The sequence below is a fragment of the Sebastes umbrosus genome, chromosome 9 (assembly GCF_015220745.1).
Source record: "Sebastes umbrosus isolate fSebUmb1 chromosome 9, fSebUmb1.pri, whole genome shotgun sequence".
NCBI lineage: Eukaryota > Metazoa > Chordata > Actinopteri > Perciformes > Sebastidae > Sebastes > Sebastes umbrosus.
This window is the reverse complement of record NC_051277.1, coordinates 485,955-499,422: the sequence shown is the minus strand read 5'-3', so window position 1 is coordinate 499,422 and position 13,468 is coordinate 485,955. Positions and strand designations below refer to the sequence as shown.

At 43.6% G+C, this 13,468-nt stretch overlaps 1 protein-coding gene across 1 annotated transcript in view; it reads right to left on the bottom strand.

The window, feature by feature from the left end:
- Positions 1-13,195, bottom strand: part of LOC119494897 (lymphocyte antigen 75-like) — a 32,471-nt gene extending 19,276 nt beyond the window's left edge. Inside the window, exon 1 of the mRNA XM_037781120.1 lies at positions 12,953-13,195. Coding sequence (XP_037637048.1) covers positions 12,953-13,195 — 243 coding nt within the window. The remainder of the gene's footprint in view (positions 1-12,952) is intronic.
- Positions 13,196-13,468: the final 273 nt, after the last annotated feature.

Genomic DNA, 13,468 nt, shown 5'->3' with positions numbered 1-13,468 from the left:
GGTGGTGGTGGTGGTGGTGATGTTGATGGTGATGGTGATGATGAGGGTGGTTGATGGTGATGGTGATGGTGATGAGGGATGGTGATGGTGATGGTGGTGATGGTGGTGGTGGTGGTGGTGATGGTGATGGTGATGAGGGATGTTTTAATTGATAAATAAACTGAGATTCAGAGAAACACCAGATTTGTTCACAGGTTTTTTATTTCCTGTCTGGAGAGCAGAATGAGGAGATCGTCTCGACCAGCCAAGAACAGACGTCGTCATTAACATTATGGGACCAGAATCAATCGATAATAAAATGATTTGTCAGAACATATAATTCACACACTGAATTGGACTTAGTTTTAAAAAAATGGTTTGAGATTAAATTCAGTTTTCAGTTTTTGTTCTTTAACTGAAAGTGAAAATCTGTAAAACTGCAGCTTCTCCCAACAGAAGTAAACTTCTCCTCAGAGTGCGTTGACTTCAGGTACTCGACAGGCATTTAGAAGTGAAAGTGCTGAATGAGGAGTATTCTCTCATTATCGCCTTCAACAGGGCCGTTTAAAGTTGTTTTAAGTTGTGGCGTGATGGAGGGATGACGTGAGAGGAAGACAAGGTGAAGCAGAGAGGCGGCTGGAGAAGTGGTGTCAGTGATGCAGGTAGCGCGGGCGAGGCCAGATGGCAGCAGCAGCAGCGCTCTGCCTCGCTGATTAGCGGCGAGCAGACAAAGAGCGGCCATGTTTCACTTGTTCATACACTTAAAGTGCAGAGCCAAGGTGGAGGCAGGGAGATTTCCCTCGGGGAAATGTGCCTCCAGGAAGATAAGGCCGAGGCCCCGATTGCTCTCCGGGGGTGGCGAGGTACGACGAGGGCAGCCGGGGGATCCAGAACCTCTGAAGAAAAACAAAATGAAAGAGGAAAGAAAAGGCTCCGTGGTGTGGAACGCAGACAGCAGCGAGCAGCTCCAACTTAAACTTCAGGGAAAAGTTTCAGTTTCCTTTTCCATTAACTCCAACTCTGGGGAGACCAAAGTCCCCTCGCAAGTTTCTTCCTGGAAGTTGTTCACTTAGTTGGAGATCCTCAGAGGCCGGCGATATCATTGGGAGAACAATGACTGTAATATGCTGCGCTTGGCCTCTGACCTCGCCGCTCGCCGCTCTGTAATTAGGAGCGTCTGCTGCTGAGGAGGATTATTACCGCTCAGCCGAATACAAGGCAGCGGCCGCAGATTCCAGCCGGACTCGGCGGGAAGAGGAACGCGTGTTTACGTGCTCCCCGCGGCGAGCTGAGCGCCGTCAAATGACGGTGAATAAGAGTGAGTGATTGTGGAGAGAATGAGTGTCCAAAGGTTTTTGATTGCTGGTCGACATGTTCCTCTCACTGATGATTGTTCCATTGTCAAGACTCACCTCAGACACATGCATAAAAAACAGACATTTCAGCGTCTGGTCGCAGAAGAAAGACGGTGATTGTTCCAACGAAAGAACTCTCAAACACACTCGTCTGTCTGCAGCTGTGAGGACCCTCACCCCCGTTTACTGTCTCTTTCTGAAGCTTCGCATTAGAAACGCTGTGAGGACCCTCAGTAGACGAGTTTACTGTCTCTCTCTGAAGCTTCGCATTAGAAAGCTGTGAGGACCCTCAGTAGACGAGTTTACAGACACATACTGAAGTATTGCATTAGAAAAGCTGTCTGGAAAAAATCCAATAAAAGAGCTGTTTTGACGCTCCTCCACCGGCTTCCTGTCTGTTTACCGATTGATTTGAACATTTCATTGTTGTTTTTAAGGTTTTAAATGAGGACCGATGATCCGTCATCACAACGTTCTGATGATATCTTAGGAAAAGTTATTCCTCATTTTTCGTGTGTTCTCCTACGAATGTCCGGCAACACGAGTCAATTTCCTCTCGTTACATGATTCACAGTCTCTTCAGAGAGGAAACAGCTTGTTCAGGTTTAACAAAATGATTGTGGTTGCATTACTTAAGAAAGAAGTTATATGACGATAAATCAACTTTGACTTCTGGTTTCAACGGGACACAAACGTTGGTCTCCTGAGTGAACGTCCCCCGACCTCCTACGCTGCTTTTGTTGCTGCATACTTCCTTGTTCAGGATGACGTGGTGAGATGACCTCATTAACCTTCAAACGGTCCTACGGTAGTGAGGACCAGCCCAAATGTCCCAGGACGCTCAGTGGCTCGGAGGTCTTTGACTTGTGCTCGTGTTAATCTTTATCTATAAAAACCTGAGCTCAGGTTAAATCTGATCTGATCCAAACCTCTGGAAATAAAAACCTTCAAATTAAATTATAATAAATCTGAATATTTAGGGTGGAGCATCACTTTAATGTTGCTGTATGAAACCCTCAACATGCTAATTGTGTTTAATTTTAGCAGCATTGTCAGGTATGTATTCAGAGCGTTATGATTCGTACAGCTCTTATTCAGATGATCTGAGCCTCATCACAGATGTTAAACAGGTTTAGCAGCCGCTAAAAGCCGCTAATGGTCGTCTGTAGCAAAGGTTGGACGTAAAAGGACGAACATTAGAAGTTAGTAAGGCAGCGCGGAGTGGAGCGGAGCAGGAGGCTCCTCACAGCTCCAGCTGCTGACTCTGCTAACACGTTGCTCTGCTGGAAGCTCCACAGCTCCTGCATAGTAATGCTGCTTTAACACACACACACGCACACACACCACACACACGCACACTTAAATAAAGAGAGAAATCCTGCATAGATTGCACGCCAAGAACTCTATTACTGAAACTCGGCCAACCACAAATGACAGAGCAGCCGTTGTGCGGCGGCAGGGCGGAGGCGTGGAGACGTGGAGACGTGGAGCCAGATCGCCGCTGGAAATTGAAATTAATGTTTTTTCTAATTGGAGCACATGTTGTCAAGTGACGGAGGTGAACTACATCCGCTCACCTGCCCCCCCCCCCCCCGCACCACACCACTCTGCCTCCTCTGATTGGCCGGCAGCCACGGGCGGGATGGATGATGTCATACATCATCCATCTGATGGGGGCTGATCAGCTGGGCGGGTGGAGTTCACTCCTTCACATCAAACTACATCCAGAAATACTGAGAGGAATCTCTTATATTATCTTCTATTAGTCCCACAGTGGGGAGGTTTGCAGCAGCAGAGGGGATCGAAACAGAAACAATATATATATATATATATATATACATACAGTATATATATATATATACAGTATTGACAATAAACAGACTATTAACAACATTGCACCTTGAGAATGAAATGAAATGAAATTCCACCTGAATGATAATATTGCACAATATGAATTACAATATAATAATGAATATAATATTTAGCTCCTCTTTGATAATTATGTTAATTTAATTACATGTATTTTTTCTTTTTAATCCTGCACTAAATAAACTAATGATTAATAATAATACTAATGATTAGTACTAATATTCCTCAGTATCTTAATTATAGAGAGAATTATTGATTTAATTATTGACCATTTGAGCAGCAAAAACAAAAAGCTGTAAATGTAAATGAGGACTCGTTTAATTTAAACAGTCGGCACCAAAAGCTCATTTAGTTTGACATAAATTTACACATTTTAGACTTTATGATAAATACTTCACTTGAGACATTCAATATTGATCAACTTTAAGAACTCAGACTCTTAATCATGAAACGTGATTCTCCAGTTGGTCATGTGATTTCTGTTTGATCCATTTGTAGAATAAAGTTTATGACGTGCTACTTTACTTTGCGTTGAACATCTAGATGATTGTCAGACAGTTGCTCCGTGCAACAAGCTGTAAAATAACTTGAAATATATATTTATTAACGAGGTTAACGACGTGGAACCATCTCGGGTCCAGACTGAAATATCTCAACAACTGTTAGATGCATTGCCATCAAACGTTCTCCAGACGTTCTCGGTTCTCAGACGATGCATCATGATCACTTTGGTGATCCGTGAATGTTTCCTCCAGCGCCTTGACCCTGTTTACACCTGGCAGGAGATTTAATGTGATCGGATTGCAAACAGATGGTGACGTGTAATCTGATTACATTTACAGCTGTAAATGGAATCAGGTTAAATCACATCTAGAAACAATCCGGGTACGAGACTCATCTTAATGCCTCTGTGGCTGTACTTTGTGTTTCCTGTTAATTGACCAATGTTAGCGTGCTAACAAGCTAAACTAATTAAGAATTTAACGACACATAAAAATACACCAGCGGGAGTTCTTTAGATAGTTAGATAGATAGTTTATCACTATTTTGGAGGCAAAAACTCACGTCATCCGATTTAGAGCAGTTTATTGACATTATAATATTTTGTATGAGTGTGATATAACTTCAATAAGGTATAATTAAAATATGTTATGATGACTCCAAGAGATGTAGAAACATCTCAAATATGATCCAGAGAAATGGACGGCCAGCAGCAGAAAACAGGGTTAGTAAACAGTGAAAATGTTTTTTATATTCTTCTTCAGTCTGAGTGGAGGAACAGTTAAAGACTAACAAAGACCTTTTTCATAGTTTCTTTTGTTTCTGTGGAGTTTGAATGAAGTGTGTTTTTGAGGATCAGAGAGGTAAAATCACTGTTATCTGACTGGAGGCTGGTGGCTTTGAGTTCTGTACATTGATAAATTATAATAATTGTCCAAAGCCCTTTTGATTTCATTTATTATATATTCATTTAAAGGCGTGTCACAGAGCATCGCACCAGAGACCCGGATGTCATGTTTCCATCACCGATGATCGGAGCTGGAGCCGAGAAATACCTGAGTCTACTGAATGAATGCAGATTGTGACGTTTCACACTGAAGACTAACAGAAGCTTTATTTGTTACTGGTTACTTTAAAGATTTTGATTTAAATTCAACATACTATAAGATGATAAAAGATGATCTAGTTTCTCCTGTCCTTCATAAATGTGTTCTGATATAGAGTGTAAATAAAAGCCTGTGTTAATCTAAGGGGGGATGATGGTGAACGTCGGGGTGACGGTGGTTAACAGGCGGGTTAAACATCTGCTGTTTAAATCCTATTTAATGAGATCTAAACCTCATGCAGGTCAACCTCAATAGATGTGTTTCCATTTGACGGCGACTAAATGTCATTATAAAACTCTGTGAAACCATAAAGTAAATATCATCATATATCTCAGCAGGAGGAATCAGATACTTAGTTTGGGTTTCCATCCATCCCACTCGTGTCTGCTCTTGATCCGATTACAAACAGGAAGTGGCCGGCTGAGTGCTCGCCGCAGCGCTGCACGAAGGGAGCATCAGTCACCGGCCACCATTAGCCACAGACCTGCTCGTCGGATTTCCTCCTTTAGTGCAATTAGACACACTTTGGTTGCATGACCACACCGCTCTGATGTGCAGTTACAGAGGTCAGGATATGTTGCCTTCAGGCGCTTCTGGTTTCCTGCCAATCAGAGGGCGAGACACAATCTCTGAGGCGACCGTCTCACGGACGGATCGGGGCATTTCTGTCCTGACAGAACAGCAGGGACTCTGTTAGAAACCCAGCTGGACTCGGCATTCATTGTGATTTATCAGCGTTAACGGTGAAGTGTGTAGAGCAGCAGTGTTCTCCTACGGTAATATGTTCCTGCTAGAACCCGCTAGAGGCTGCAGTGTTCACTAAACCCCAAATAAAACTGCTTTAACAGAACTAACAGCAAACTGATGATCTGGAACACACCGGAACGCTTAGTGCTAAAGATCAGCTCATCAGCATCATGATGTGATCATCCTCTGGGGAGCAGGAATGTGAAATAGAGATGTGCTGGAAATCTTCCCATTAGATTAGTGACGCCATCAGAACCGATGCTTTGGTATCAAGTCCATCCTAAAACTCTGAAAAGGTGACGGAACTTGTTGTTCTACAGTCCTGCAGTACCGTCGGCTCTGAGTCGGAGCACGGAGGCGTTAACGCTCAGCGTGATGTTCATCGCAGTCTTCACCGTCTACAAACTAAACAGTCTGAGGAGGATGAAGTCAACCAAGTCAGGGTTAGGGTTAGTTTCCAGGGTTAGGGTTAGGGTTAGGTTAGGTTTAGTTTCCAGGGTTAGGGTTAGGGTTAGGGTTAGGTTTAGGGTTAGGGTTAGTTTCCAGGGTTAGGGTTAGGGTTAGGGTTAGGTTTAGGGTTAGGGTTAGTTTCCAGGGTTAGGGTTAGGTTAGGGTTAGGTTTAGCGTTAGGGTTAGGGTTAGGGTTAGGTTTAGGGTTAGGGTTAGGTTTAAGGTTAGGGTTAGGGTTAGGGTTAGGTTTAGGGTTAATTTCCAGGGTTAGGGTTAGGGTTAGGGTTAGGGTTAGGTTTAGGGTTAGTTTCCAGGGTTAGGGTTAGGTTTAGGGTTAAGGTTAGGTTAGGGTTAGGGTTAGTTGTTCCAGGGTGTTCGGTTTAGTGGCGTGTTCCTAGTGTTTCGGTGAGGTAACGGGTAGGGGTTTGGTTAGGGTTAAGGTTAGGTTAGTTTCCAGGGTTAGGGTTTAGGGTTAGGGTTAGGGTTAGTTTCCAGGGTTAGGGTTAGGGTTAGGTTAGGGTTAGGGTTAGGGTTAGGGTTAGCTTCCAGGGTTAGGGTTAGGGTTAGGGTTAGCTTCCAGGGTTAGGGTTAGGGTTAGTTTCCAGGGTTAGGGTTAGGGTTAGTTTCCAGGGTTAGGGTTGGTTAGTTTCCAGGGTTAGGGTTAGGGTTAGTTTCCAGGGTTAGGGTTAGTTTCCAGGTTAGGGTTAGGGTTAGGGTTGGGTTAGCTTCCAGGGTTAGGTTTAGGGTTAGGGTTAGTTTCCAGGGTTAGGGTTAGGGTTAGGGTTAGGTTAGCTTCCAGGGTTAGGTTTAGGGTTAGGGTTAGTTTCCAGGGTTAGGGTTAGGGTTAGGGTTAGGGGTTAGGGTTAGGGTTAGTTTCCAGCACCGACTACGTTGTGAATGAACTTTGAAATACCACTTTTGTAAATAATCATTTATCAATTAAAAAGTCTGGTCATCAGTTGGTTCCATCTTCTCCCGTCTGAGGTTTTCAGAGCTTTTTTCACCGTAAATTGAATCTCTTTGTGTTTTCAGACTGTGTTTTAAACTCATTTGGGACCCTGGGGAACTTCAGATGGGAATTCCATCTATTTGACCTAAATAGTAAGTGATTAACAAACATATTCACTAATTGCTGAGTTAATTGGTGCCAGATTGGTTCCACTGGTGCATTGGCAGTGGTCTATTATATTTTAAATCCCGCTCTTGTTAAAAGCGATAAGAGAAACGATGTGAATCCAATAAACACAGGAAATAAAGCTCTCTGTGTCCAACTCTCACCTCTTCAAGCCAGTGCTTCTCTGTTTCCCTCCCACTCTCCCTGCCTCCCTCGTCCACGTTCACTTAGCCTCCCGTTGTAACTGACAGGCTGCAGTCATGGAGGTGAACAGCACGGCAGCCATTTTAATACCATCAACGCCCACGTCCTGCCAATTAGAGCTGCTGGCAGTGTCTGATGATGGAGCTATTAAAAGAGACGTTCGGGTCTATCTGACAGATGGATTCATGCCTCCTGTGTCTAATAAAACCCGCCCACCGCTCCGCCCACAGCTGACACGTCTCACCTCCACATCTAGCGCCGGTATACCTTCGACAAGCAGCGGCAGCAGCACCGAGGGTGGGAGGAATTAACACCTGGATACCGTAAACACTGTACACATGTACGCAGGGACGCCTGCTGCAGGCTCAGATGTTAATCTGTGGGATAGAAAGGACAGTCATTAAAGCAAACACCGATAATAAAAGTATTAACTTGGGTGGTAGGTGAGATGAGATGAGATGAGATGAGATGAGAGGAGGATAGATGAAGGAGGAGATGGGAGAAGGTTGGATGAGGAGCTGCAGGAGGTGTGGGATGATGGGGAGCTCGGGGAACATCACAGGAGGTGGTGGGAGGTGATGATGGGATGTTAGAGGAGGTGAGAGACGGAGACGTAGGGGTGTGTGATGTGAGAAGCTGGGGGATTGTAGGTAGGAGGAGGGGATGGGGGGTGGAGGGGAGGCAGAAGGAGATAATGAGAGGCCATGAAATTAAAGTTGCTGATGAGAGGAGGCGATGGGAAGTCACATCTATCCCGTCCCGCCAGGAATTTTGCAGTTTTATTTTTAAAGCCCCAAAGTTTTTCTGAGAAAACTAGAATAAGTGCCTCGTGGTTTGAATCCCTCCGCCAACCGAAGAGTCATCACTTCATCATGTTATCTGGTTAGACATTTGTGTGAAATCGTCATTATTAGCAATTAATTCTTAAGTTATGGCCAAAAAAAACTGTTTTATGAGGTCACAATGACCTTTGACAACCAAAATCTAATCAGTTCATCCTTCAGTCCAAGTGGATGTCCACAAGGCGTTCACGAGAATGGTACGACCCAAAAACACATTGCCTCCTGCCACGGCTGTCACCGGCGTGGAGGCATAAAAATGGTCAAACTGAAAGACGGGGCCTCGTGAAAGAAAACGATTTATGAACAAATTTCCTCATATCCACATTATGTTCTAGTCTTCTTTAGTACCCACTCTAATACCTGCCCTCATAGTGTTTAGGAGGCGTTACCTACTCTAATACCTGCCCTTATAGTGTTTAGGAGGCGTTACCTACTCTAATACCTGCCCTTATAGTGTTAGGAGGCGTACCCACTCTAATACCTGCCCTCATAGTGTTTAGGAGGCGTTACCTACTCTAATACCTGCCCTTATAGTGTTTAGGAGGCGTTACCTACTCTAATACCTGCCCTTATAGTGTTTAGGAGGCGTTACCCACTCTAATACCTGCCCTCATAGTGTTTAGGAGGCGTTACCCACTCTAATACCTGCCCTTATAGTGTTTAGGAGGCGTTACCCACTCTAATACCTGCCCTCATAGTGTTTAGGAGGCGTACCCACTCTAATACCTGCCCTTATAGTGTTTAGGAGGCGTTACCCACTCTAATACCTGCCCTTATAGTGTTTAGGAGGCGTTACCCACTCTAATACCTGCCCTTATAGTGTTTAGGAGGCGTTACCCACTCTAATACCTGCCCTTATAGTTTAGGAGGCGTTACCCACTCTAATACCTGCCCTTATAGTGTTTAGGAGGCGTTACCCACTCTAATACCTGCCCTTATAGTGTTTAGGAGGCGTTACCCACTCTAATACCTGCCCTTATAGTGTTTAGGAGGCGTTATCCACTCTAATACCTGCCCTTATAGTGTTTAGGAGGCGTTACCCACTCTAATACCTGCCCTTATAGTGTTTAGGAGGCGTTACCTACTCTAATACCTGCCCTTATAGTGTTTAGGAGGCGTTACCTACTCTAATACCTGCCCTTATAGTGTTTAGGAGGCGTTACCCACTCTATACTGCCCTTATAGTGTTTAGGAGGCGTTACCCACTCTAATACCTGCCCTTATAGTGTTTAGGAGGCGTTACCCACTCTAATACCTGCCCTTATAGTGTTTAGGAGGCGTTACCTACTCTAATACCTGCCCTTATAGTGTTTAGGAGGCGTTACCCACTCTAATACCTGCCCTTATAGTGTTTAGGAGGCGTTACCTACTCTAATACCTGCCCTTATAGTGTTTAGGAGGCGTTACCCACTCTAATACCTGCCCTTATAGTGTTTAGGAGGCGTTACCCACTCTAATACCTGCCCTTAGTGTTTAGGAGGTGTTACCCACTCTAATACCTGCCCTCATAGTGTTTAGGAGGCGTTACCCACTCTAATACCTGCCCTTATAGTGTTTAGGAGGTGTTACCCACTCTAATACCTGCCCTCATAGTGTTTAGGAGGTGTTACCTACTCTAATACCTGTGTAAGAACTGACTTGGATAGTTAAAATGTGTTTGGTGCTTCTGGAGAATATAATATATATAAAAATAATCCAAATCAAAAACTACCTTTTATGAGACAAATTCAAGTAAAACCCTCAAACTCCACAAACAGACCTGTGTCCCTGGAACTACAATTTATCTAAAAATAAACACAAAAAAGGTTCAGAATGTAGGAACATTATTTGAAAAGCTTTGCAAATTCATTTTGGAATGCAACTGCAAGGTCCTAGAGAGACTGACAATTTAAACAAATAGCAATGGAAGCACTTTAGCACGTCAGGAAACCTCAAACTGAGGAGTTTGGAGTTTGTTCTGGGGAGATCGCAGTGGGACCGGATGTCTGCGTGGTTATTACTTAAAGGTCAAATCAAACGTATTAAATCAGGAGGATGAAAACAGTAACTCAGTCACGGCATCTCTGCATTTATCTCGTTATGATAGTTGGCCTTGTTTCTATCCACCACTGCAGCCCAGTATTTCTATCAGATGCAATCCACTGAACCTGAGCTGAGATCATTCAGAGAACTACGTATTAACAGTTTACAGAAAACTGAACTAAAGCTGCAGTTTTCTGTAAAGTCCAGCTGAGTTAACGGAGCTTCTAGTGAGTCGTTGGTGTGGTTGTTTCATGTGTGTGTGTTGTCACTGTCAACCAGGTCAGCAGCGTGTTGTATGTAGAGATTGTCAAACCACAGAGCATCCTTACAGGTGGACAGAAACGTTATATTATTCATGAAGAATATGACAGATTTCAGCTTTAACGCATGTTCCTCTGTATGACTGACAGCTCGCCACCGACTCTGAGTTCTCCTGCGGTAACATCCTCCCATCTGGCTCCCCGGCTGCAAAAACAAACACTTAGACATTTCTGCAAATAGCTCTGACCCACCTCCACCAGCAGGTGTAATCTGGATATCAGCAGCAGATGGTTGAAATCAACTATTTTTCACTCAGTAGTTGAACTGCAGCCTGTCAGTCGGCAGCGGATCGTACAGACGCTTCACCTCAGACGTAAAAACTAAAGATCATCATCGTGTTCAGTGTTTACATTAAAAGAAGCTTCTGTTTCTGCACAAAGATACAGATATGATAGCGTAGTGTTGGGTCACTGCTGTTATGCTGCAACATTTCTATCCTCATGAATTACTCTATATTCCCTTTAAAATAAATAACAGATGGCTTAGATTATAGATGAAGGTCTATCACATAAACACAGAATAATGCACATTAAAACACGTTTTTGTATTTTTTTTTTGGTACATGGCTTAATTTTGTTACATACTGGTTTTAATTTTACCACGTCCCCAGTGCAAAGTTCATCAACTTCTACAAGGACTGTACGCCATAAAAATGATAAAATACTCAAATACTCACAAAACAAACAGAACATTTAACCAGAGATGCTCGTGTTAATGTGTGAAACCAACTGTTGTTAATTAAGTTTCTTACAAACGTCCTTTAAAGGACAAAACAGGATGTTTTTCCCAAAAGGTAACTAAGTGGTTTTATTTCCTAAACTTAGCCAATTGGTTTATTTGAATTCACAACGTGAACAACGTGAACAACGTGAACAACGTGAACAATGTGAACAGCGTGTTTACTGACACCGAAGTGGAGCGTCATAGTTTGATGTATTGAACTACTCAGGACGTTCAAAAGAGGACGCCTGTCAAAGCGTCAGTATGTGAGGAGTGGGAATGAGAAACGGGTTGTTTGGACGTTTCAGGGACGGCGTGACAGTTTCCGCTTGTTACAATAATAATGTTTGTCAAAATAAACTTCAAACGTAGGTTTACTAACTTTTTAGATTTACTTATTTTTTAGGTTTACTCAGTTTTAGATTTAGTTTTTAGATTTACTTAGTTTTAGGTTTCCTCTAAACTTAACTACGGTAAAATAAGTCAAACTTTTGGTATCAGACAGGACATGAACAGCTGTCTCCGGGAGAAAGTCCTGTGTTTGTGTGACCTGCCGACCTTTCGTTACACAGACTGTCTCACTATTTAAACTAGTCAGTTTATCTGAGCTCTAATAATGACGCGTCACGTTGACTTGGTTTCACAGCCGTCTGCTGGTGAAAGATATATGTCCTCTACCCAAAAATGAACGCTGATTGAAGTTGTCGAGCTATCGATTAGTTGATTATTAGATCGCAGATCTGTGAAACTGAGTTTCTTCACAAAAGAATCATGAAGCAGCCCTTTAACTCTGCTGTTTACCAGAGACGTACAAGAGTCTTAGAAATAATCATTCAGCATGAAAAAGCATCAAAATGACTAATTGACTAAAGAAATGTGAGTGGACCAGAAGGAGTGATCAGTCAACTAATCGGCTAAGAGGAGGCGTCCCTATTCACAGTTTACATCCCGTCCTAATGGGACACTAGAGGAAAAAGCCAGGGGGGGGGGCACAAACTCATTACATTCATCAGGAGGTCGGGGGGGACGACCAGAACATGTATAAGATGTCATATGTAGAAGTTAATGAGTTCACTGCAGTCAACAGACTCTCGTCTCTGAGGAGAAGGAGTTTAGAGACACTTTGATATTTCATGGTACTCTGGCCAGTCGCTGGAGATGAATCATCACACCCGCTGCTAACCTGAGGAATTATCTTTCTCTTTTACATTTGATGGCACACTAACTGCTCGCCTGCCGCGTTGTTACCGAGGTGCCCATTAGATATTCAGCTTTCATCCATCCGTATAGTAACCTTCAGCGGCAGACGGTTTGCTGGGAGACAATAAGCTCTCTGTTCTTTGATTCTTGGCTCTGTCTGAGCAGACGGAACCTTTAATCAGCCCGGTCGACGCCCAGACTACACATGTCCTCCAATTTCTCCACTTTTCATCTCCAGCCTTGAAATGCAGAACTTCACTAATGGCTTTCGCTTGTCACAGGATCAATACGTTCCCTGTACATCCCGAGAGAATAACACGCTATTATTTGTTGGACCGGATAGATCATGACAGCGCCGTGTCTACCTTGTTTTAAAGCATCGCGGCGCGTCATGTGTGGCTGTGATGTACTGTAAGCCTGAGTGACAGAGCACTCAGGAAGAGGATGGCAGAGCTTGAACTTTAAACCCTCCATCTGAGTCCTAGAAAGGTCCCCCCTCCCCGATGTAATCCATAAACTCACGGCGTTAAGTGCAGGAGGATTATTAGCACAGAGGCGACGTGTGGAAGCAGATAAAGCCTGGACCATAGGGTGTTCAGCATCCGCTCTCAGGGCCGGAGGAGGCTTTCTAGGCCAGAAAGCTGCGAGGGAGGAAACCTCGGCAGAGTTGTCGGCTCGTCGTTGTCCGGCGTATTCATCCGGAACAGAACGGACAGATTTGTGACCGCCAATTTCTGGAACGGGATGTTCGGAAGGAGAAAACATGGCCGCCAGTAGCTTCTGATCAAAATGTTGATGCAACATGTTTATTCATTCAGAGAAACAAAAGAAAAACAGGTGGAAAGTTACAGATCTCAATGATTTATTGTTTCAGAAACACTTGAATGATGACTTCAGTTTTATAACAACAGTTGGAAACTCCTTCATTCTTAATCTGTTTTATCTCTTTCATTTTCCTTCTTGGCTAAATGGTGACACCTCCATCTGTCACCAAATTCTGGCCAAAATTGTCATCATTTTCTGTTCCTCAAAACAAAT